Source organism: Chenopodium album, chromosome 17 (genome assembly GCF_948465745.1).
Source record: "Chenopodium album chromosome 17, dcCheAlbu1.1, whole genome shotgun sequence".
NCBI lineage: Eukaryota > Viridiplantae > Streptophyta > Magnoliopsida > Caryophyllales > Amaranthaceae > Chenopodium > Chenopodium album.
Window position 1 is genome coordinate 34,872,923 of NC_137850.1, and position 25,574 is coordinate 34,898,496.

Here is a 25,574-nt window from a genome sequence, read left to right on the forward strand (position 1 = left end):
TTTAGAGTAATACAAAAGTCTGCAAACAATTAAATCTCAAATCCTCAGTTCAACTATCATGTCAATGCAACTATTGATTGCCGCCACTTTCACATTATTTATCCTAACAATAATGTTGCAATTTTAAAGAAACGAAAAAAGTATTAGATTCAGATAGCCAATGCCACCTAACATATCTATGAATAATAGTATCATGTAAGATAATCCATTTTTTTAGTAGTACAAGCTGATCGAGAAGATGTGCAAAACACTATGTAGAATATATGTTCTGATGCCATCTACTTTCATGGGTAGTCTAAGCATAAAAAAACTCCATGAATAAATTTTTTTGTTGTTTGATACTCTAATTATGATTAGCAGCTAGTTTAGCACTCATTATGTCACTCGATTTATCCTATTAACCCTCAAAAGATGGGTGATGAGGCGACAATAAGATCAGTGAAAAGGAGGGACATTGAACAATGAAATGTGTTCGGTGTATAAGATTATGCATCAATTCCCCTTGATTAGAGAATTCTCATTAATGAAATATATATGTATTTTGTACAATTAACTTGAAATTGAAAATATTTACATTAAAATGTCCTTACATTTCTAGACCACTACACAAGTTCATTTTAAATCAAAAAAACTCAGTAAAACACACTGTACTCCCAAAATAAAGATTAACATAATTCATCTATGATATACACCAAATGCACAAACAATTCTCCATTTCCCAAATTCGATATCATATCGATTTTCCATTACAAACCTCCCAAAACTTGTAGTTGTTGGTGTCAATGTTGAAAACGTCCAAAAAAAAAAACTATGAAATGAAGATCGAGTATATAAATGGTAATCAACTAATTACCTGTGAGTGCTCGATTGTCAATTGATCAACGGAAACAACAAGGGCAAGTTCATCATCGTGTTTAGTACCCTTTTGTTCATCATCATCGCGTTTAGTATCCTTTTGTTCATCATCATGTTTAGTATCCTGTTTTTCTGAAGGTTCTGATTCAGGAATTCTATAAATTAACTCAGAAAGTTTAGGCATCAGCTTTTTCTTCCAAATTTCATTGTCAGATACAAAATCTCCTCCTTTTATCTTCAATTCAACAATTACAAATTCTTCAGTTAGTTGATCAATCTCTACCCTGGCAATGAAATCACCCTTAGGCCCAACCAAGTCCGAGACACCATACTTCTTCCTCCTGCGGACCTGCAAGTCCAGCTCGTTCGCAACCTCCTCGATGGTGTCAAGGATCTTATCCACAGGCACATTTGAAAAAAACTTCTCATTATCCTCAAATGGATCATAACACTCCTTGAACAAACCCAACAAATCTAGAGCTGGTGATAATGCAACTAAATCGAATGCATTCAGTGGTATACCTGTACTGCTGCTAGCCTCGGGTGCAGCCACCTGCTGCTGCTGCTGCGGCTGTAAAGCAGAAGTATCAAATTCCTCACCATAATTATCATGGTAAAATGGGAACTTGTACTCGGGACCTTTGCCTTTAAACAACCCCCCTTTCTTGAACCAAGGGTCATGAACTATCTCATCAATAGTAATCCTTGTTTTAGGGTCCGTTTCAAGTAAACGACCCAAAAATCGAATTAAATCAGAAGACATCCATTTCGGACAGAAAAATTTCCCTTCCATTATTCTTCTATACATAGCCATTCTGTTTGGATGATCGAATGGTAAATATCCAACTGTTAGAATATATAAGATAACCCCACATGCCCAAATATCAACCATAGCACCATCATATTCTCGCCTCTGTAATATCTCCGGCGCCACGAACGCAGGCGTCCCACACTTTGTCCGTAACAGCTGATCATTTCTGTCTTTCAGAAGCCTGATAGCACCGAGCCCGAAATCGGAGACTTTTAGATTGCCATCATGGAGCAAAAGATTTTGTGGTTTCAAATCGCGATGATACACACCCCTGAAATGACAGTACCCAACAGCTGAGATTAGCTGTTGGAAATACATTCGGCTTAGCTCTTCGCTAAAACGATGATTGTCCTTTATCCTAGCTTGGAGCTCGCCGCCTTTGGCGAGCTCTATGACGAAATAGACCTTTCGTTTACAGGCTAAAACTTCGTACAAACGCACGATGTTCGGGTGTCGAAGACGGCCCATGATGGTTATTTCTCTTTTGATATTGGACATTATATTTTTCTCATTGATTTTCTGCTTGCTCATGACTTTGATCGCTACCTTTTGGCCCGTGTGGATGTCCATTGCAAGGTACACTTTCGCGAACCCGCCAGCCCCCAGTAATCGTCCGATCTGGTATTTTCTAAACAATATATCTTTCTCCATTGTTGATGAATTATTTCTTTTTTTTTTTTTTATGGTAGAAAAAAAAAAATATATGATGAAAATGTGGAAGAATATGGATGTTTAGAAGAAATTAATGATGATGAATTTGCAAATTTAGATGTTTTTTTTTTTGTTTGTAAAAGAAATTTTTATGTGTAGAAATTTTCAAATGGTCTTTTGTGCTGCAGGATGGTTTTGTAGGGTGTGTTTTGATTATGGTGTCTTTGTCAATGACAGTGGAGATAGGAAAATTATAACAGGCTTTTTCAATGCTACCCTGGAAAAAAAAAAATTATACTTCCCCCGTTCGAAATTAATTGCAAGGTTAATATAGAATGAAAATATCCTTAAAATAAGTTGAATAATGTCGTATGGACATATTTTTCATATTTAATGCACAAATATTTTGAAATAAATGAGAAAATGAAAATTTTTATAATTTGTTGTGTGGTCAAAATATATTGTCAACTTAAAAGATACGTACTTAATATTATTATTGGATCTCACGAGATATGTATGACTAAATCTTACCCTTAATTAACACTCCATTAATATTATAACCACCCCCCCCCCCCTCTAATTTCCTACCAGGACTTTCGTGGGTCCATGAAGTCCTCTTTGCAACAGGAAGGACATACCAAATCCTTGACGATCGGGAACCATAGTTGCTGCATAATTCAAATACACCATTGTAATTAAACATGAAATTCTCAAAAATTATTAGGCAAAACTTAAGCAATTAACTTGGTCGAATTTAATTGGGAAAGTCTTCAATACAACAAAAGCACCTAACTTGCTAAAATTCAATGAAATTCGACTGAGAGACAATGCCCAATTTCAAAGAGAGGGAGAAGGAGTGAAGGGTAAATTACAGGGAGAGGGGAAGGAATTAGAGAGAAAATAGAAGAAAGGGGGGTAGTTACAAAAATCACAATGATATGCACATGAGAGGTAAACGTCGTAAAGTAAAAGTTGGTTGTATTGAACAAAAAAATTTACTAAAGATTTCGGATTGTCAAGAAATTTTAAAACGTTTTTTTAGTCATCCATCCAAAACTAAAGGGTGGTGATCGTGTAAGGGACTAAGGGCCTGTTCTCATTGACTGAACTCAGCTGAACTGAACTGAACTGAACTGAACTGAACTGAACTGAACTCAGCTGAACTGAACTGAACTGAACTGAACTGAAATGAATATTTTATAAGAGAAGGAAATTAGGAGCTGAACTGGACTGAACTGAACTGAACTGAACTGAACTCAGCTGAACTGAACTAAACTGAACTGAACTGAACTGAATTTCAACGTAAGAGAACAGGCCCTAAGGATTGAGGATAAAAATAAAAGTGTAAAAGATATTTGTCCTTGATGAAAGGAGAGGGAGGAGAGAGAAGAGAAATAAAAGTAAACATAGTTAAGTAATTTTATTATTCCACCTACTAAATCTCTATATACCAAATAAATTAAAGGGTAATGCTATACATAGCCCTTAGGGCTATATATAAGCATTGAATTTACTCTTGAAAAATGTATAAAGTTGGGAATTCATGACAAAAACACGCGCAAATCGGTGTAATTAGTGTGTTTTTGTCATGATTTTCTAAATTTAAACAATTTTCAAGAGTAAAATAAATGCTTATATGTAGCCCTTAGGGCTATGTATATCATTTTCCTAAATTAAAAACATCATTTGTATTCTTATTTCACGACTAATTCTCTATCCATATTTAAAACCAATAAATGTGTTTAAATGAGTAAAGTATACAAAAATCATTATACCTATATAGAAAACTTAAATTAATGTGAAAATAGACGTTGAGTTTGCCGACTATGTCCTTCATGTCAACTATAAATATTTTATAAATACAATTATGAAAATGAAATATTATAAATTATTTTTAATAAAGAAAGAAAATACTTGTAGACCGTTTAAAAGTCCTACACAGTTACACGTGTTGCCTAATTGACAGTTCCATTATTTCATGGAAACATTCCATGACAACATCCAGTCAACGACGTTTTGAAACATAATGCATAAACTATTAGCAAGTCTTTTGTGTTCACTCCACATTAATTAAGCTAGGATGTAATTATGAATTTAATATTTTAATCCAGTTATAAAGGTTATTGAAATGTTTTTGTTTTGTTTTTAAAATTTTAACAATACAGAGTATATGTGTAAGTGTATTGAGTCTTCGTAATACATAATCATGAGACATAGTATATTAAAAACACCAACATAAGTAGTACTAAATAGGGTAAAGTCGAACCAAAACCCTTAAAAGACAAAGCGATTAGAGAAATGACAAACTTAAGTGACTGAATAATAGATATATATAGATATATACGTATTCAAAAGTGTGAACAAATTATCACCCAAAATTATAAGAAAAAACACTGCACATCATAGTCAAAACTAAACCCCAAAACTACTGAAGCTATAGATGAACTAAAGCCAATACTGTACTTCCTATCCACAGCTTAATAGCATCAAAATGCTCAAAAGAACATCACAATTAGTTAATTATATAATTACGTCTTTAGACATTACGCTGCTTCTTAACAATAGAACATGACATCCTTCACACTGTCCTTGATCTTAGGAAGGGCCTGAGCCAGAGCCTGTCTTTCTGCTGTCAAATCCTTGCCGCCACTAGTGGAACCGCTATCTGACAATGTTAGACCTTCAACATAATAACGAGCACGAAATGCCAAAAGATGCGCATAATAAGCTGGAGGGACTGCCAATAAAATTAATAGAGAGAGTTATTGTTAGTCCTCAATACACCCGTCGAAGAAACCAAGAATCTATACTATAATATACTTGTTGAAAATTTACCAATGGAGACTGAACGTGTGCACCTGGCAAACCTGTATAAACAAGAATTCAACACCCAATTTCAACACACAAAACACCATAAATCTTAGGAGTAAGTCAAGAAAACCAATTACAAGTAAGTGGACTATTACGTGTAACACAAGCTATTCGCCAGCAGCTGAAGTAAGTCTGCTGTAAAATTGTTCTCATCATACAGCACATGATAATGCGAGGGCCTGCTTGTCCCCTACATATGTCATTCACAAAGTTTCAGAAACTATTGAATAGGTAACCAGACGGATAATGTATGGCCATGGCTAAAAAGTTTAAATCTACACAAATCACAACAAAAGTAAAGCAGAAACGCCAAAGAAATTCAACAACTAGAAAGGGTGGTTATACAAAAGCAAAAGTTGTGTATACACGAAGTATAATTTATATTGTTTGTATCAAACAAAAATGTAAATAAACTGGTTCCTATGGTTAGTTTAACTCGAGAAATTAGCATGCAAAGCTAGAGCCTAACAGGAATTAACTGAAAACAAGAAACCTAAAAAAGGCAAACTAAGAAAACGCCAGCTGAAAAAAGTTACCTGTATCCCAGCATGACTGCATAAATAGAAATCAAACTCTGATGGATGACAAATGTTAGTGTCAACCACAGTACCTGTGAGAGATATATGATCAGAGCACAATTCAAAATAAATATCTTTAAGTTAAAAAAAAAAAAGGTCAACAAGATTTCTCGAGAATTGCATAAATTTTAGAGAAAGATAGCAAGTAAACCCGGAAGAATATTTCCACTCCTGTCCGTCATTCTATTATCAACAGGAAAGAGACGGGTGTGATGCCGCTTTTGAACAACCACAAATGTCACACGTGGAAGATAGCCCTCTTCCAAGGACGCGCAGGCCTTCAAAAAAAACAAAAAAGAAAGACAGGTGATTCAACATGCAAAACCCAGCTACGAACTTCAAGTCATTAATTTGTGTGATGACATTTCTTAGTCTGACAGTCTTCAAGGTAAAATTTCATACCTGCCAAATAGCATTCACTTCATGCAGCAGAACTTGAGAGAATTGGCCTTCACTAACTCCATCCCTACCCCATTAAATAAGGAGTCAGTGAGAAAAAAATCAAAATAATGGTTTAAACACACAAATCAGCAAACGATTATACCTAAAAAAGATAATCCTATCTGGTTTTTGCTTTGTATTTCTTAGGAAAGATATCAGCAATTCCCTACAACCAGAACAAACCAATCAAAAACCTCAAACTCAGATAATAAAAACAGCAGGAAAAGTTTATAGATACTTTACCTAATCATTCCACTATGTACTTTTCCCTTCACTGGATCATCAACAACTTTATAAAGATCCTGGATAATCTCTTCCCGATGAGCCTGGGCAGAGACAAGCCCCTTGTACTTCGTCACTTCAGGCCAGTCCATTGAAGCAACTACCTGTGATAAACAGCATGTACATGGATAACAGCTTCCACCATGATAAACAAAGAGCAGAGGGTATATTAAGAACATTAAAATCCCTATGGAGGGAACCATACCGCTGCAATTGAGGCACTAGAATCCTCCCCTGGTGGAGGGTGGGTAACATCAGCACCAAAAATAATTGTTGGACGATCAGTCAAAAGAGGTATATTTCTCTGAACAGCATCAATCAAAACAGTATTCCTCCCCCCAGCCTGAGCGATTTGAGCATTTGCATGATGAGCATAAATAAACAAAAAGATGGGTACATAGATATACAATAAGCATAAGTCATAAGTTGCATAGTTACCTTCACATTGATTTTCAAAGCTACATTTTCCATGTATTGATTATTAATCTTGGCAGCCTGCCTAGGCTGACAACATTGAGAGACTATTCCCAACTCTGTTTCACATATTCTTTTTATAGTTCCTGCATGGCAAAAAAAGAACCTAATTACTCCGTACTATCAATCAACAACCCCAAGTCAAAATCAAATCTAAAAAGTAATAATGGCCAAATACCGTAAGATCCACTTGAATCTGGCAATATTATGATCAACAACTGCAACTGTTGTTTGGCTTCAGTCCAGACTTGTAAAAGTGCTTTCTGAATCTGATTTGGATGAGCTCCACGTATAGGAATACATGGCTTCTGAGTGAAAGTCTGGCAGCAAAATTAGGAAAAATCAACAAGAATATCATTGATGTCAGGAAGAAAGTATTAGTTTAATACCAAAGCATATACTCCCATGCCATAAAAACATACCATCCCCTTGCTAGCGCACATGGCAACCAGACTTTCACAGAAAAGGTGCACTGCATCTGGATCCATTTTGTTTGAAAAACTGAGGCATGTCCAACGACTTACAGATGCACCATTAATCATTTTCTGCACATCCGAAACGACAGTCATAAATTTGATGAGGACCACGGCAAAAAGTAACCACCCCCCCCCCCCCCCCTTTTCTCCCCCCAAAAAAAAATCAAATCGTTACTTTATCAATCATATTCCATTGGCCAACTGAAGGAGCAACTTGTTTTTCTCTCCCACTGTCATGATACTTGAGCTTCAAAGGAAAAGAATATATTTGTCAGTATAGCATTTGGAATGTCAAAACTGCAAAACCCCATGGTGTTCAAAAATAAATTCTAATTAAACCAATCTACCATTGGAGGAGGCAGCACACGGGCATCAATAGTTGTACACATTTCAGAAATATTCATTCCAAACTCCTTGGTCATCTGATTTTCAGTATACCTATTGTCTTTGACCATCTTCAGACAACAGAGGCAAAGAAACAAAGGATAAGTAATAATACCAAAAACTCTAAAGACAAATTTCCAATTATAAAAATAGCTTGATTGAAAAAAAAAATTACCTTCTTAATACTCTCCTCTCTTAACTCAGGTCGTTGGCAAGTTGCCTTGAGGAGAGCAGTCACCTGCCTCTCATTCAACTTCTTAGCATACTTTTGTCCATGGGCAATTTTGCAGACCTGTAGAGGAATTCACAAATGCCTATAATCAATATGCAAAACACAGGGAACAAAAACTATGCAGATGAAATAAGAAAAACAAAAAAAACCACCTCCATAGGCACATAGTTAGGCCTGCTAGATGGCCCAGTTTGGATGCATGGTAAAAAAGGATGCTGAAGCTGAATCCCATACTTAGTTTTGAAATACTGGGAAACAGACAACTTTACATTATCATATGTAAACCTGCAAACATGTCGACCAGAAAACGTTCAATGCCAGCTTTAGTAATTACAAACAAGAACCAGAGAAAGAGAATGCAAACACTGTGTCAAATATAATAGTAATGACCACCCCAAATAATCCAGAAAGATAGTTCGTAATGTCCTATCTGTGGGGTCTGTGCCACCAGAAAGATAAGAACAAATGTGCAGAAGAAACGAAAAGAAAACACTTAATCATACAATATGACTATTAGTCTATTATGTAACATACTATCACAAACACAGAACAAAAAACACCAATCATGCATCAAAGGAAAAAGGTCACTACTTCAGGTCAAAAAGTTAAAAAGGTGCAATCTTGGAACATACATCAGCTGGTTTGCAGGTTCACTTGAGACACCAGTCACTTTGCTGCGTTTTTTGTAGCTCAAATGAGTTAATTCCACAGTAAGCCCTTTCAATGCCCTCTTGACCTGTAAAAAAAACAGAGATATAGATTGTGCTCTTCCTCCATTTTTTATTACTTGCTACACTTTGACTTTTACACTACTCAAATAATCCACTTTGACTACCTTTGATAATTAATAGACAGTTAGACACAAAAAAATAGTCACGTAGGATCTTGTTAAATTCATCTCAATCTATACTTTCAAACTATCAAATTTTTATTTTGGTGATTTAAGAATTAGTGTTTTAACTAATGCATTTGCAAGTATGAAATGTTAAACATTGCAAGTGAAAAAAAAACACTGAATATATAAAACAAATTACATATTACCAAGCTCATATGGAAGTACCTTTACACGATTGGCATCATTAAGAGGCCTGTTAAGATCCCTCAAATTTAAGTACTCTTTAACAAAATAGTGAACCATCATCGACTCGTAAAATGGACGAGCAGACCCATCTACAATAGCAATATTCAACAACTCATAATCAGTCAATATAAAAATACTCATACAATGACATTAATGACAAAAGACAAACAGAAAAATTTTGCCAAGGTACACCTATGTTCAGAGAAAGACCCATTTGGGTGGGCCGAATGCTTTGATAGTAACCCCTCCAGTACTCTACACCATCTGCAAGGGGCCCTGAACCCAGCTTAACGGAAAAAAATGATCTCCCAATCACTGCATAACTACATAACAAGAGCAAATTCTCTAACCATCTCAACGAAACAAACAATGCACAGCAGCACAAGATTGTAAAAGTTTACAGCATAGAAGAAACAAAGCTTACTCATTAAGAGGCTTAGCTGCACGCATAACAATATCAAGAACTTGGATGGCATCTTGAGGGGCCTCTGAAGTCCGACCACGAAGATATTCTTGCAAATTATACAGGCCAACCTTGGCAGCCAATTTGATCGCTACCTGAAATTTAGCAACCTCCCTGACAATCCATCCATTACCAGTCAGCTAAGATTAAGCAGGATATTGACAATACCAAGAGAGAGAGACATTACACAATCGAGATAAAGCTTACATTTCTGAACTGCCTCTTTTTTCACGTTGCATTTCAACAATAAATTCCTTAGTCGTGAAAGGCAAGGGACCTGCAGTATAGATGCTCTTGTTGCCATCATATGCTGGAATCCGACCCCCCAAAAATGCCTTGTAATCCTTCACAAGTTTATTCAAAATCTCTCTGCTAAAGTTCTTTGCGGTAACCTCTGGAGTTATCGACACCTGTTCCCAAATTTATAAAAAAGAAAAAACACATTACCAATATGCTCTTTGGATTAAATCCTTTACATTAGAAGATATGACAGAGAGGTCATTGAAGCAGCCATAGTTCACATCAGCGCATAAACTCCTATTCTCGAGTACTGTACTTTCAAGGACACACTTTAACCGATCTCTACCTTCTAATGTAACTCTTCCATGTTTTCCACAAAATCTATGAAAGGAAAGGCACACTAGTGAAAGCTAAAATTGAGAGCACACACAACAGAACTTCCCTCCAGTTCATCAAAAGTATAATCTCATTTCATAGCTCATTCTCTTGCAGTATACAATCCTTTCATTAATGTACTATTTCCAAACTAGAATTTGTCACCGGTACAAGTATGTACAAATTCCTTGTCAAATCCACACAATATCTGTAATTTACGAATCCCAGTTCAAGAAGGGAGAATAGTTGACAAGTTCATATCCTCACAACCGCACCCTACTAACCCTAATACCCTTTAAAACATAAAGTGAAATTAACATAGAGCCCATAGCACACACCCGAGCACACACGGAAAAAAGAGAAGGAAAAAAAAAACTACATGGGAAAAATCAAAGGAAAAATTTGCAATAAATGATAACCAGATTAAAGACTACGTGCAAGAGTAACCACATTTTCCACATGATGACATGAGCACAGATGAAAACATGAATATTGGTTTAAACTCCTAAATGTAGCTTCAAACAAAACATACAATCGCGCACACTCAAACACGATGGAAGTGCATTAACTTAAGAGACCAAACAAAATAACCCCACATCCAAATCATGAGACTATTGGCACATCCGCATATACTCGTACAACAATTTGAAAAACACATCTAAACAATACCAAAATCAAAAAACGAACCAAAAAAACATTTATGAAATCAATGTAAATTCGATTTCAAAGACAAAAAAAAAAATTTAGATTTCTGGGCAAAAAAAACTGTGACATAAATACCATCAAAACCCTAAATTCAATTAATTTCATGCAAAAAAAACCGCAATCATCAAAATAACAACTGAACCGCTGATCTAAGCAAAAACACTAAAAAATTGACAACAATGAAAACACAAAATGTAATTAAGAGGAGAGAGAAAGAATGATTACATCATAGTGATGAAAATCACTATTTTCATAAGCAAGCTGAACAACAAAGTGATTCGCCCTAACATTACACTTCATTCCAACCCTTCCAAAACCAGGTCTTCTCGGAGGATTCAACGACTTGGAAGACCTAGGCGTCGGCTTAACACTCAACTCCGTCATCGCTTTATTCAATCCATCACCACTCGCCGCTTTCCACGTCTCATTCGACAATACTCCCACACTCGGCGGTCGGAATCCTCCTCGGCCACCACCACCACCTCTTCCGCCGGAATCACCACGACCTCGTCCACCGCCGTAATCTCCGCCGCGACCTCGTCCACTACCACCGTAGTCACCACCACCACGACCACCACCGTAATCACCACCGCGACCTCGTCCACCACCACCGTAGTCACCACCACCACGACCACCACCGTAATCGCCGCGACCCCGTCCGCCGGCCTCACCACCACGGCCGCGTCCTCCGCCGGTACCACTGCCACCACGGTACGACATTGTTGGGAAATTGGGAGTTGGAGTTGAATTACGAAGGAAAATGCAGAGAATATATTATGGGAGAGAAAAGAGAGAGTTAAGGAAGTGAGAGAAAGTGAGGGAGAAAATGTGTCGTTCTTAGTTCTTAAGTAATGAGACTAAGGAAACTGTATTGTTTTTATCTTTTGGACGATTTTACCCTTTATTTTTTTTGTTTCGCAATTTTTAATTTTTTTTTTTGGAAAATTGTTTAGCAAGTTTCTTTACTCCGTACATAGGTAGTGGGCTTGGCTTTTTATTTTTGGCGGGTTTTTTTCATTTTCCACTTTTTTTTATTTTATTTAATGATAATGATGGGGCAGTTGTGGCAATGTGGCTTTTGGAATTTTAGTACTATGATTTTATCATTTTAAATTGGGGTTTGGGCTTTAATTAAAGTGTTAAGGGCAAAAATAATGTTAGAAAATTATTTCAAGAAATATAATTGCATCATTGGAATTTGCGTCATTGTGATGAAGTAAGCAAATTAAAATCATTCTCTAGAACTTTCACCTATACGAAGTTCTTAGACATTCCCTCGACATTTTGTCCAACTTTAGGGTCTTTAATGCCAACGAATGTTTACAGAGTACGATAGTGTAAGTAGTTGTTAGCCGTTAATTGTTCGTGTAAACTAATTTAAAAGATACATTCTCATAATTAGAGTAGTAGTAAAAATTGAATTACCAAAAGATTATTATTTTCTTCAATTAATGAACGAGTTTTGAATAGGTTATAACCGACCTTGTTCGAATAAAATAATAATAATAGTATATATCAAAGAATTTATCCTTATTTTACTACGAATCATTGTTTTTTCTCAAAAATTATTGTCAGAATCTTCCATAGATCTATCATTATATTAAATCAATCATCAATTGATAATCAATCACAATCAGACCGATGAATAGTTCAAGTGGTTAGAGCTTTCTTTCGGCTCAGGAGTTCTTGTGATCGATTCTCATAGTCTTTATGCTTCTCTAAAAAAAAGTTCACAATAAGTTTAGATAAGTTCCCTTAAATTCTAATAAAGGTTTGTTCTGTTCATCTTATTTCAAATGTAATAAGTTCATTTAGTTTTAAATAAGTTTAGTTAAGGTTTAATAAGTTCTGATAAGGGTTACTTTAATACAAATTACAATTAAAATACCTTTTAATAAGGTCTAATAAGTTCAGATAAGTTAAGATAAGTTAAAATAAGTTCAGATTAGTGAAAATCAGGTGAATAGAATAAACCCAAAAAAAAAAAAAAAAAAAAAAAGATATTCCCTTTTTTCTTTTTTAGTCTTCTCTCTTCTAGGATTTTAGTTTTCTTGGCCGTTTAGGCCGAAAATAGTCTTATTTCCGACCGTTTTTCCTTTAATTCAATTTAAGCCTTGTTTGGCATCGTTTTTTGTTTTTAGTTTTTTTTTTTTCAAGTGAAAATCAAGTGAATAAAACACATCCTAGAGTAATAACATATCAAATAAGTAAAAATCAGGTGAAGGATGGAAAAATAATAAGTTATAAATAAAAGATAAGTTCAGATAAGTTAAAAGTGTATTCTATTCACCTGATCTTCACTTATTTAAAACTTAAATTGATAAAATTTATTTAACTTAACTGAACATATGAGACCTTAATTATGTAAACTTATTTTATTTGTAATCTGTACTTGGATAACCTTAGCTTCATCATAACTTATTTTTTATGAATTTATCTAAAATTATTAGATCTAAAAATAAAGTAAACAGAATATGTCATTTCAACAAGTTCAATCAATCTAATATATAAGTTTTAATAAGTTCAATAATATCTAATAACTTCCAATAAATTCAATACGTGCTAATAAGTTAAATCAGTTCTAATAAGTTCATGTCTAATAAAGTGAAGAGAACACACCCTAATTAGGTTAAGAAACTTTTGAATTTTCAATTTTTTGTTATATGATAAATATTCTTAAAAAGATATTTGTGTTTTTTTTTCTTTGGTGAAATTATAAAGATATTTGTTGATATTATAGAATATATTCTTAATATATTCTTACTATATGTAATTATCTTTTTCAAATTTTGTTAAAATCTTAAATGTATCATCTATCATCAATCAATCAATAATCCATCAATCAATCAAAATCTAAAACTATATAATAAAAGACACACCAGCAATGACACGTGTCATCTCCTAGTGTATCCTTAGTTGTTTTTTAATTTTTTTTTTTTTTTTGTTTATTAAACTCTAATAAAGAAACAAATCTTATAAAAAATAATTCCCTAAACTGTTTTCAAAAAGACATAAAAAGAGAGATAAAGGAGAAGCAACTAACCTATGGCGGCAAGAGATGGTGAATTGGTTATGCACTTATGCACCAAAAACAAGAAGGGGGAGAAGAAAAGAAAATGTGACAAAAATAAAACAAGAGGAATAGAAAAAAAAAAAAAATCAATCAATCAACCAACTATATATTAAAAGACACACCAGCAATGACATATATCATCTCCTGGTGTGTCCTTAATTTTTTTTTTTAATTAAATTCTAAGAAAGAAACAAATCTTATAAAAAATAATTCCCTAATCTGCTTTCAAAAAAATATAAAATTCCCTAATCTTATACAATATATTTACTTTAAATAAAAATATTTGATTCTTTAACACAAATGTTTATATAGCTATAAAAAAATTTCTTAACATAATTTTGATCAATTTCTACATCATTTTATATCTAACTTATCTTTCATAATCATTCATTATGATCAAATTTTGTCAACTATGTTTTTAGTATTTAATTTTTTGTTTATAAAAATTAATTATAAGATAATTTAATTATGATTATTGAAAATCACAGTGCATGGCATTGGGACTAACCTAGTTATATTAAAAAGACACGGCTTCCTAATATGTGCTTGTATTTTTTTTTTTTTTTAAATGTATTCTTACAAAAAAAAAATATTGGTCATGTAGATTTTTTTTTCTTTTGTAGTCTTTTAAAAATATTGGGCATGTATTTTTTTTCTTTTTTTTGTCTCTTTGAATCGTTTTTTTTTTTTTTTTTTTTTTTTTGGAAATTTAAAAAATCTTATTAAATTCAATTGATTTTTTTTTTGTAATTTTCAGCTATGTCACTCTCTCTTTTTCTTTTAATTTGTTTTATTTCTAATCTACACTTTTGAATGAAATATTATGATTAAAATATCTCAAGCTACATATAACAAAAAAAAAAAAATAGATACTCGTAACTTATAAATTTAAAAATTTGAAAATTAAAAATTGAGACGAATTTAAAAAGATTTTACGTGACTATATTTTGAATTATATATCTATCCTTAACGTATTAGATTACAATAAATTTTGTATTCTAAAATAATACTCCTAATATTTGTAGATATCACAAAATAATTCAGTACCAAACTTTAAGTCGAGATTATGTAATAACAAATTATTCAAATTAATTTTACATGCACAGTTTTAAATACGAGTAACAAACTTTCACATTGTTGATTTTATTAACAGGACTGTCAAGTTGCACATTGCTCGAGTTGTACATAGCGGGCAATAAGATCATTAGATCACTGACGTCAAGGGGATGCTATTGAAGCTAATAGTCCTGGACCTTAGCTTCAATAAAAACAACCACAACCAAGGCTCTAGGACAGCTTGTTGCCTACTACAATTCTTTAGTGGCACTCGGTATCGTGGGGAATCCAATAGACAGCAACCTAAGCAGTGATCAGATTTGGAGAGGCAGGAGAGCTGTTTACGGACTTCTCCCTAAGTTAGCGGTTAGCCACAAGCCAATAATCAGCAGAAGGCTCGAGATGTTTCAATGGATATTATAGCCAAATTTTGATCTCGAAACAATATCTGGAATGCTCACAGAAAGTTTGTGAAAAAGACGTGCCAAAGTCACAAGTAGATTGATGTTTCAAGCACTATTAGGAGAAATGCGAATGTTGAGCAGAGAAGCATTAACAAGTTGAGAACGAAGGCAAGCAGATCAGCAGCCAAGGTTGTAGACAAGGACATTCATCAATCAATTGAAGATACTTGTTACGGACCAATGATTTATGATACAAGTATGCGGAATCAATGCAACTCTTTGAGTTCAAGTACATTGTTAGCCCTGGCATTTTTCCGGATTACTGCACGCTGCACTGTTTTAAATGTGTAATGGAGTGGGAGAAGTTTTTATCTACGAAAACCTCTTTGCATATAATGTACTTGAACTTAAACCCTGATTTTTTCATTTACAGCATGTAAAAAGCAAGCTTAATTATGAAAATATGAAAGCCTGCTCATAATTTATCTGAATTATGACCCTACTACTCTAATGATAGATGAAAATTCCGTCTGAACTTCAGCTTTATTCGACCTGTCAAATTTAAAGATCATCTAAAATTAAGTGCTCCTTGCACAAGGTAATAACAAAGCAAATTGCATACATATTAGCCTAGTTTTTGGACAGCACAGAAATATTATATCGGACAGCAAGTTCAGAAACAAGCAAAAATTAGGAATGCCAATTTTTTAATATTGGGTTGAAACAATACAAAGTTACCTATGCTCAGACAAACCATATCAAATCTATTTACTGGTAAGTTTGAAAGTTACCGCCAAAGATCATTGTTTTTTCATCAAACCTTTCTAAGAAGTAATGAGCTAATGGACAACCAAAATCATCTAAAAGCATCTAATCGCCCCATCTATCTTGCTTGATCAATCTCATTTTGTCACCATCATTCACCGATACTGTCACGACAGAATTATCAGGATGCTGCATTTGAGCAAACCTATAAAACCTCTCATTTAAAACAACCTGAAGATCTTTATAAATCAAATTCCCATTCTCATCATACCCACCATTCAAGAAAACAATCTTATCTATCTCAGTACCAGCTAAATAAAACGCCCTAAGCTGATTCTTAAGCATTTTATAAGTATGCTTAGTAAGACTAAAGTTACTTAAATTGTAGTACTTGCAGGTTATAAACCGTCTAATTCAATTTGGCAATGACAAAACAAAAAGTTCCCCTGTCCTTCAGTTGTTTTCAGTCTCACCAATTATTACTGAATACATCAATAATGACAAATTTTTTAATTTCTTAATGCCATTAGAGCCAATATGATTTGATCAATTCTACAGTAAGCCAATATGGTTTGATCAATTCTAAATCTAAAGTAACCCAATATTTGTTAGAATAAGAAAAACAAGACATAACATTACGTCACAAGTTGACAGCTTCAAGCTTAAAAAAATTGGTCACCAGTTTACAAGCAGACAACAGGGAATGAATCAGTCCACAGGTTGCTATTTAAAAGGCGCTCTTTCTTTTTTATGATTTTCATTTCCCGATAGCAATAAACCTCAGCATTTCAGAGATCAAGTTTTGGAAGGTAAGATCCCTAAACATTCGGAAAATGGTCAAAACCTTATGCACCATGGTCTATTGAGTAAAGACAGTACACTACTATGGACAATGACCCTTTTGAACTATAGCTTTCAACCTTAAAGCCATTATACAAAAGTTCAACAAATCACTTGAAAGACACTAGAGCAAACAATACATAAAGTTTCTGACAGGTCAAAATATAACACAGATCAAAAAGCATAATATAGAGTTGAGGCAAAAATAATCACGATTCCACCATTGCGAGACAAAAAAGTTGAGAGAAATCTTGACATACTTTAGAGTAGAACATACAAGCTGCTATAAGTCTCAAAATCTCTCACTAAAGCTATGCTAACTGGAGTAGACAAGTAACAAAACAAGTTAATAAGGAAAAGAATTTTCGATAGTTGCAAAGGAAGTTGCACCAAAAAGAAAACTGCTCCACCGGTGTATACAACATCCTCAATATAATTAGTTCCTTATTTCTTCTTTCCAGCTTCTGCAGCTTTAGTCTGCCAAAACAAACAAGACATGGGTTAGAAAAATGAGTACAGCATTTTGAAAATTTGAAAAGAGTAGACTCCATAGCATGAAAGGGTTATGTATACCAGGGAGACAAAGCTCAACAGAACATACGGGAAAATATAAGTTAAAGAGGAGACAATAAAAGTGCTTTGTCCTACCTTCTTAACACCACGAATCTTCTTAGCTCTGTTCTTTCGCTCCTTCATTTGTTTCCTCGACTTCTCAACCTTGGTGGCCAATCCATTCTGCACAAAAGAAAAGGGAAGGAAGGTGAATCAGAGCAACATACAGAGTATGAGAGTAAAGCACAACTACTCGTACCCCATTTCCATGGATAAAATAGAAGAGAAAAGGATCAATCAAAATTACCCTGATCAGCCTGTACTTGGGCTCGTACTTCTTAGCGCTATCAACAGAATCATAAATCAAACCGAAACCAGTTGATTTACCACCTCCAAAATGAGTACGGAACTTGAAGACAAAGATAGAGTTTGGATCATTCACATCATACATCCTAGCTAATTTTTCCTTCAACTCAGCCTATCAAAAAGAAGATTGTGATTAAGACATTCAGCAAGCAAAGACATCACAAATTCACATCACACTAAAGACAGTAAAGCTACAAATAAATATTGCACAGCTTTCGCAGTAATTTTGGAAGACACAAATGTAGAGTAAAGTTATGTTAACAGAAGCAACATACATTCATCATGGAACAATGTTCTTCAAAGATGTACATTTACAAATCGAGGGAAAATCACTGAAAATCCAACAATAGACATACAAAGCTTCTAATTGGAATCGTTTAAGAAGGTGAGTATTGCACTGTCCACCACTGATTGATCAATTTCCAACGCCAAAAGTAAATCCATAAGCACAATTCAAACATGTCATTCGGAAAAGAATGACCACGACAACTGCAATGCGTAGAGTAATAAACTAGCGGCATTATAATTGCATACATTAACAAGCTGCTATATTAACAATTCAGAGGATTAGAAAAGCAACAATTACCATGACCCGTTCGCTACACTATAAATATAGTAAGATTAGTAGCCACTGCTTAATACCAATATGCACGATACATTAAGAACAAGACAACAAAACAAGCACCGAAATCGACTACTTTAAAAATGACATAATATTCATAAACAAATAATGTTAGGCTTCAGCACACTTGGTTCCAGCATAATCAAACATCAGCAAATGAAGAACTAATCAATTAAACTAACCATATTAATGTTGCAAATTACATAAAATACGAATGTTGCAAATTACATAAAATACGAATGTTGCAAATCACATGATATACTAATTATTATTAATGTTGCAAATTACATGTTCGTAAAAAATAATTCAATTGTTGAAGTAAATTAAGGGGTACTGATTTTAAATTAGCAAAAAAAACAACACCATCATCAAAGAAAATGCGATTTAAAATCGAGAAAATAAGATGATACCTTGGAAACATTTGCGCGACCAGGATGAAGAACATCGATGACCTGAAAAATAAATTAGGGTTTAAGTATTAAGAAATCAAAAATTAATAATTAAAGGAATCAAAATGATAAATAAAAAAGAAAAAAAAATGGAATGAAAACTAACGAATTGCTTCCTAGAAAGAAGACGATTAGTCATGAACTTGCGAGTCCTGAGTGTAACTGCCTTTTCCGCCATTGTTGATTTCTCTCAACTCTTGCACTCTCTCTCTCTCTCTCTCTCTCTCTCTCCTCTGATGCAGGTGCTTGCGGCTGTTTTTCCAAAGAGAGTGTGCAGAAAAGAAGAAGGTGAATAATTTAGTACGAACTAGGGTTTGCTTCTTCGTGCTTTTTGGGTTTTTTAAAAAAAAAAAATTCTTTCGGGCCTCTTGTTTGAGCCCAATGTTGGACATTGATGGGGTGGGCGAATCTGATCCGATTGACCCCATCCGTAATCCGATTCAAAATAAGGTATCTAATCCTATAAATTGTTCTATACATCCGGGTGTTCTACATGGTACACCCATAACTATTTACTTTCATTTTGATAATTTCTTTTCATTCAATCATCAAATGAAGAATAAAAAATAACCATGGGTTAGTTGGGTGTACGGTTGTATATAACAATCTCTCATCTAATCCAATTTTCTAAGGTTTGTTTGACAAAAAAATGTATTTCTACTTTTCTGTTATCAGTTTTCAAAATTATCATGATTTAAATAAGTTTGACCAGTGATTCATTATACGATATATATCATTTGATTTTAAAAAATAAAAAACCAAAAAATAGAAAACGGCAATAATACCAGAAGGACTCTTATATTTCGGATTTGCTTTAAAAAATTTCTGTAATACCCTGTATTTTCGAAACGTATTTTCTAACTAATTAATTAATTGGTATTTGAGCGCGGGGAAATTAGGTCGTTGACTAACCTCCTCACGGCCAAACAAAATTTATTATAATCCTAAACTAACCCCTAAACAAGTCTAGTGGTAAGTTCGGAGTCGAACCACAAGGAACGGTAATGTTGGATTGTTCTCGATCTAATACTTAAGCTACGCCGAAGTCGGTTTATGGATAGTGGACACTACAACTACACTAACACACATATAAAGATCAAGATATTATAAAGTCTACTAGGGGCAAAGATCCACTTTGAACTATTAACAAGTTAATGGGAATCAATTTGATAATCAATCATGCAAAGAAAGAATTAAAATGAGAATTAATTACACTCAAGAGCAATCTCTCAAATTCCTAGCCTAGATCCCTCATTGACTAGGTGCATAGAAGAAATTTACCCAAAATGCAATCAAATATATTAATTCTAATTCACAATCCCTTGTCAAACTAGAACTAACATGCAATTAAGTTTGCTATCTTGGGAGATCAATCCAATCTAAAACAAACAACATGCCATCATCAATTCAATCAATTTAATCACACAATTATCATCAAATTTATCTCAAGTAACTTGATTAACCATACCAAAGCTTCACTCAACACCTAGTAGAATGAAATCTACTTAAACATGATTAACAAAACAATTAATAAAGCATAAAGAGAGAAGAGAGTAAGAAATGCTCATTGATATAAAATGGAGATCTTCAAATCATCAAATTCCTCCTTTGATTATCCAAAATCCATGAAAACCATTGTTTCTCTCACTTTCTCTCTCCAAAATTTGAGAGTTTCTCTCTCTAAAAAACTAACCTAAGCTAAAATTACACTAAGAAGCTCTCTCTTTTACAATCGGAGCTAAGAAGGTATTTATATTACCCCAAATAGAAAGGACGGAGAAAACGAGAAAAACGACCCGTCTACAGGTCGGCACGGACGTGCCAAAGGTTGCACGGACGTGCAGACCTGTTAAAATACGAGCAGCAGCTACTGCCTGAACTTGCACGGGCGTGCTTCATTAGGCACGGACGTGCAGGGACCTGCACGGACGTGCCACTTATTGGCACGGACGTGCAGCCCTTTTCTGGCGAAACAGCTTATTTTCGGAAGGTCATAACTTCTTCGTTACTCATCGGAATAAGGCATGTGACCAGTCGTTGGAAAGCTCTCGAGATGAACTTTATTCTCCAATTTGAATCACTTCAAAATGTTTTTTAGATCAAAAGATATAGGCGTTTGAAGTATGATCTTTGCAAATCAAGTGCACATTTCTTCATTACTTGTTCTTTTATGTTTTATATTTCTTCAATCTTGAGCAATGAACTTATCCAAGTGTTCCTAAACATAAGAGTAAACCAATAAAGTTTAATCTAATGTCATAAGCCACCAAAATATGCAAGAAAAGCCAAAATTGAGCAATAACGACATTTCACACATAAACATGACAAATGTAGTAAAACGTTATTAAAACCAAGTAAAAAGATAGAAAAACTATGAAAAACTAACTAGAAAACTCCTAAAAATAGCGACATAAATAACACTTATCAGTATTTTCTAAAAAGGGTATTTTAAGTAATTTATTTTTCTATTTGAATTTTGGAGCCAAAATTATATTTGAATTTTGGCGCTAAAAGTATCTTAAAAACTCAATTATTATTTTTGGATTTTGGATAAGATTTATTATCCATTTATTTTATTTATAAAATCGGATTATTTATATATATTTCGGATATTTTAACTAATCAAAATTATATTTTAATTAGGAGGTCCGAATTTCCTAAATAATAAGCTATGATTTTTGGATTTTCTAAGTGTAGAAAATCAGATTTTCTTAGTGAATTTATTTAGTGAATAATTGGTATTTTCTTAATTAGTTATTTTATACAATAAATATTATTTACACAATTATTTTTAATTCCTTAAAACTAGCAAATTAATTCCTTAAATATCTAAAGGGAGGTTCGAAAACATGAGCTTAGGAAAGCTCAAATTTTCGGCCACCATGATAGAATTTTGGGTGATTTATTTTGGTAAATTGTATTTTCAATTATCTCCTCAAAATCTCTTACTTTCCTTAATTTTATTTTTCCATCTCACAAAGATTTGATCATCTTATTTTTCTACCTTATTTCATCTTTGATTATTTCTCAAGTCATCTCTTCTGCCATATTATTTTCATGACAAACACATTTTCCTAAATTCTATTATTCTTAATTACCTTAATATAAAAAGTTTCCATATTTCTTTATTTACTTCTCCAAGTAATTCCTTAATTCTTTTTACCATAATTCTCCCTACATTCTCCTACCATAATTCCCTCATTCATGAGCCTATAAATACCCCTTCATACCTCTCGTATTCTTCACACCAAAAACCCAATTCTCTTCTTCTCTCTTCTTCTCTCTTCTTCTTCCTTTCCCTAAACCTTTTCATATTTTTCTTCTCCTCTTTTTTACACAAATCATCTCATTTATCTTTAAAGCCAATTTTCGGGCACTTCTGGTCAGTTTTTGGGGTATTGACGTTTCACAAAAGATTGTTCCTCTTAAAAAATCCTTGAGGTTAGGCTCAACCGCTCAAGAATCACCCAATTCCGAGTTATATTGAAGGAGTTATGACCTCTACAAGTTCTGCCTATTCTTTCCAACGAAAATTCAATTCTCTTTAATCCTATTCCTTTATCTTCTTCATGGTTAGTTTTCTAAAATACAATATATTTCAAAATTATAATTTTATATTAAAGTATTGTTTTAAAAGAGTTTTATAGTCCATGCACATTAGATTTGAGTTTATGTTGTGATAACCTTATGGTTATATTATTTGCAAGGTGTATTCGTGATTGAACTTTGAAAGTGCGAAGTGTTGATTGATATTCGGAATCAAGATTCTTGAGGTTCTTTTTGTGTGGTTTTTCTAACAAGGATCAAGGTACGTTTAGGTGGCTAGATACCTTTGAAAGTGATTGGTTTGAATAACATGTTTTATATGATTTTATTAGTGATTGAATTAAATTGATTTGAATTATGTTTGGAGGTATTGATTTTAATATTTAATTTGTTTTAATAAAAGTATTTTGAATGATTGATTTTTAAATCATGTTTTGAATGGTTTGAAGTACTTATCGTGTTTAAATAAAGGAATTGATTTTAAAAGGTTTGTTGAATTAAATAAAAGGTTTTTCAAGGAAGAGTTATTAATTTTGGAAAGTTATTAATATGAGATTTTATTCTCAAGTATCTATTTAAAAGGTTTTGATTTTGAAAGTATGTGGAATTATTAAAAAGGAGTCTGAATTATATTGGAATTTATTGGATATTAAAAGGATTTATTAAACCATGAATTATTATTATTAATGCTTTATAAGCATGTTGGTAATCCCACTATGCGGATTTGATTTATTGATAAGGCCTTGGACTTTGTATGACCGGGTCTTTCCTCAAGAATACCCTTGTAATATAAGGAGATTAGCTTGGGGGGTGTGCACACTTGGGTGGTGTGCACACATGGGTGAGGAATTGGATTAAAAGAAATTGGTTCTTAATAAAGGAATTGGTTTTATTAATTATTATTTTGAATATTGAATCATTGGAATCGGTTTTGAAATAATGAATTTGGAATTTATTGGATTAATTATTGGAATTGATTTTAAAAACATGTTTGCAAATAAAATTGAGTTTACATTATCTTGCACTTATCGTACTTAGCATATTTTGCTAATCTGTATTTCCTATTTGTTTTGGTTCGCCCTGTTTACCGTAATGGTAAGCAGTGTTGACCATTTTCAGGTGGAGTCATGAATGAGCATATGGGAGTCCCGGGTTTTGCTGCACCTAGTTTAGGAATGTTGGTGTTATCTTTATTTTGAGTACTCATAACAATGTTACTATTTTTATACGTATTAGTAAAAGAAAATTGAGTTTCCGCTGCAAGTTTTGTTATTGAGTTAAGTATTTTGAGTAGCCTTGTGTAATCACGCGGCGGTAACACTCCTAAGTCTATCTCTACGGTATAATTACATGTATTATACTGGTATTTCCGTAGAGGGAGATTTGGGGGTGTTACATTTTCAAATATTTGAAATATTCTATTTTACTATTATCTGCAAATTAAAATATTATACAACCACCTACCAAAAGTTTTGGATATTCAAAATGCCTAAGAAAACCAGATATCCAATAAGAAAAACAAAAGTTCGGATATATATTTTTTCAAATCAGATTCAAATCAACTTTTCTCGATTCAAAATTTTTGTATATTTGATTTTTCAAATCGAATCGGATCGGAAATATGGTAGCTTGTTACTCCATACTGCTTTTGTTTCACAGTATAAATCCCATATTCTTGTTCATCGTAAATATTCTGTGTTCAGTAATTTATTGTACATCAGGGGTCACTTTTTTATTAAATTTTGGGTTACTTTTACAATTTTTTGGATAACTTTTATCAGTAAGCATAAATACTTCACAACTTTTATTTTTATTAGGGTAACTTTTATTCATATTAAGAGTAACTTTTGCTCATTTGTCCTGATAAATACAGTGGAATGAAAAGCATGACAATATTACAGTAGCTCTTTTGTAGAGCATGTAACGAACTCATTATAAAGATAAGAACATTTTGCATAATAGATCTTTTTGCAGAACCTTGCTTCGTGGATCATGTCCCGTATTTGTAAGATAGTTTCGTTTTTTTGTATTTTGTTTTTACATATTAATTTGATCTAGTTTTGTATATTTTATCAAATTTTTGATACATAATCGTCAATAGTAAAATCATATGACCATAATAATAAATATAAATTTGTGTTTTAATAGAGTAAGAGAAGATGAAAGTTAACAATTTTTAAGGTTGTCCGATTAAGGGTATAGTCATGAATGTCTGAAATAGATTTTACCATTGACCACGTCAACACAATGTTGTATGATTTTACATTATATATAGTATGCATGTAAGGTGATTTACTTTATTTTATACCTCACATTTGTTAGTAAGGGTCATTTCATAAGATTTTGTTGTATGATTAGATGTTCTTTTTTAATTTTATATGTATGGTCTAGTAAAGGTGAAAGTTAATATTTGTTTCCTAACCTTTGTTAGAGCACGTGTCCAATGTACAACCATGAGAACATTTTATATGGCCTTACTCAATAGTATTATACCCTTAAGTAAATTTCAAAGCTAACATCTTAGGGCTTGTTTGGCATCATTTTTGGTTTTCAGTTTCCTGTTTTTTTGAAAACTAAAAACCAAAAACAGGAAACAAGAAAAAGGTGTTTCCACTTTTTTGTTGTCAGTTTTCAAAATTATCATGATTTTAATAAGTCTAAATATTTTTTGATCCATTATGTAACATATGTAATATACTTTTAAAAAACAAAAAACCAAAAAACAGAAAACCACAACGATGCCAAACGGACCCTTAGGAAGACGTTTATTTTATTATAAGTGTTGGTTGAGTACTTTGGTGAGTGTAATAGGTTATGAGGGTCACAAATAATCACTTAAGTGATTTAGGTACTCTGTCATATGTGTATCATATGAGTATTTTGAGTTTTAACATGACAATGTTGTATATTTTCCTTTTTGTAATATCTTGGAATTTTAGAACATTTCTACTATATGATTATTAGAGTCCAATTTAGTTACGT

At 33.1% G+C, this 25,574-nt stretch overlaps 2 protein-coding genes and 1 pseudogene across 2 annotated transcripts; all 3 read right to left on the reverse strand.

Moving 5' to 3' along the window:
• Nucleotides 1-507: 507 nt before the first annotated feature.
• On the reverse strand, nucleotides 508-2,454 carry LOC145589607 (CBL-interacting serine/threonine-protein kinase 11 pseudogene; annotated as a pseudogene).
• Nucleotides 2,455-4,629: 2,175 nt separating this feature from the next.
• Nucleotides 4,630-11,751, reverse strand: LOC145589606 (protein argonaute 5-like). Its single transcript, XM_081646257.1, has 22 exons — nucleotides 11,145-11,751; nucleotides 9,807-10,009; nucleotides 9,561-9,713; nucleotides 9,329-9,459; nucleotides 9,116-9,225; nucleotides 8,688-8,791; nucleotides 8,208-8,340; nucleotides 7,999-8,115; nucleotides 7,787-7,894; nucleotides 7,615-7,686; nucleotides 7,386-7,508; nucleotides 7,142-7,283; nucleotides 6,928-7,049; nucleotides 6,695-6,832; nucleotides 6,451-6,593; nucleotides 6,311-6,373; nucleotides 6,169-6,232; nucleotides 5,918-6,044; nucleotides 5,725-5,798; nucleotides 5,284-5,378; nucleotides 5,153-5,184; nucleotides 4,630-5,054 (listed from the first exon to the last, which is right to left on the reverse strand). Exons 1-22 carry the CDS (start codon nucleotides 11,637-11,639, stop codon nucleotides 4,873-4,875), a joined length of 2,931 nt encoding a protein of 976 aa, XP_081502383.1. The 5' UTR covers nucleotides 11,640-11,751; the 3' UTR covers nucleotides 4,630-4,872.
• Nucleotides 11,752-17,251: 5,500 nt separating this feature from the next.
• LOC145589608 (small ribosomal subunit protein eS24z) lies at nucleotides 17,252-19,313 on the reverse strand. The gene is made up of 5 exons (XM_081646258.1): nucleotides 19,153-19,313; nucleotides 19,008-19,049; nucleotides 17,917-18,087; nucleotides 17,706-17,792; nucleotides 17,252-17,534 (listed from the first exon to the last, which is right to left on the reverse strand). Exons 1-5 carry the CDS (start codon nucleotides 19,222-19,224, stop codon nucleotides 17,502-17,504), a joined length of 405 nt encoding a protein of 134 aa, XP_081502384.1. The 5' UTR covers nucleotides 19,225-19,313; the 3' UTR covers nucleotides 17,252-17,501.
• Nucleotides 19,314-25,574: the final 6,261 nt, after the last annotated feature.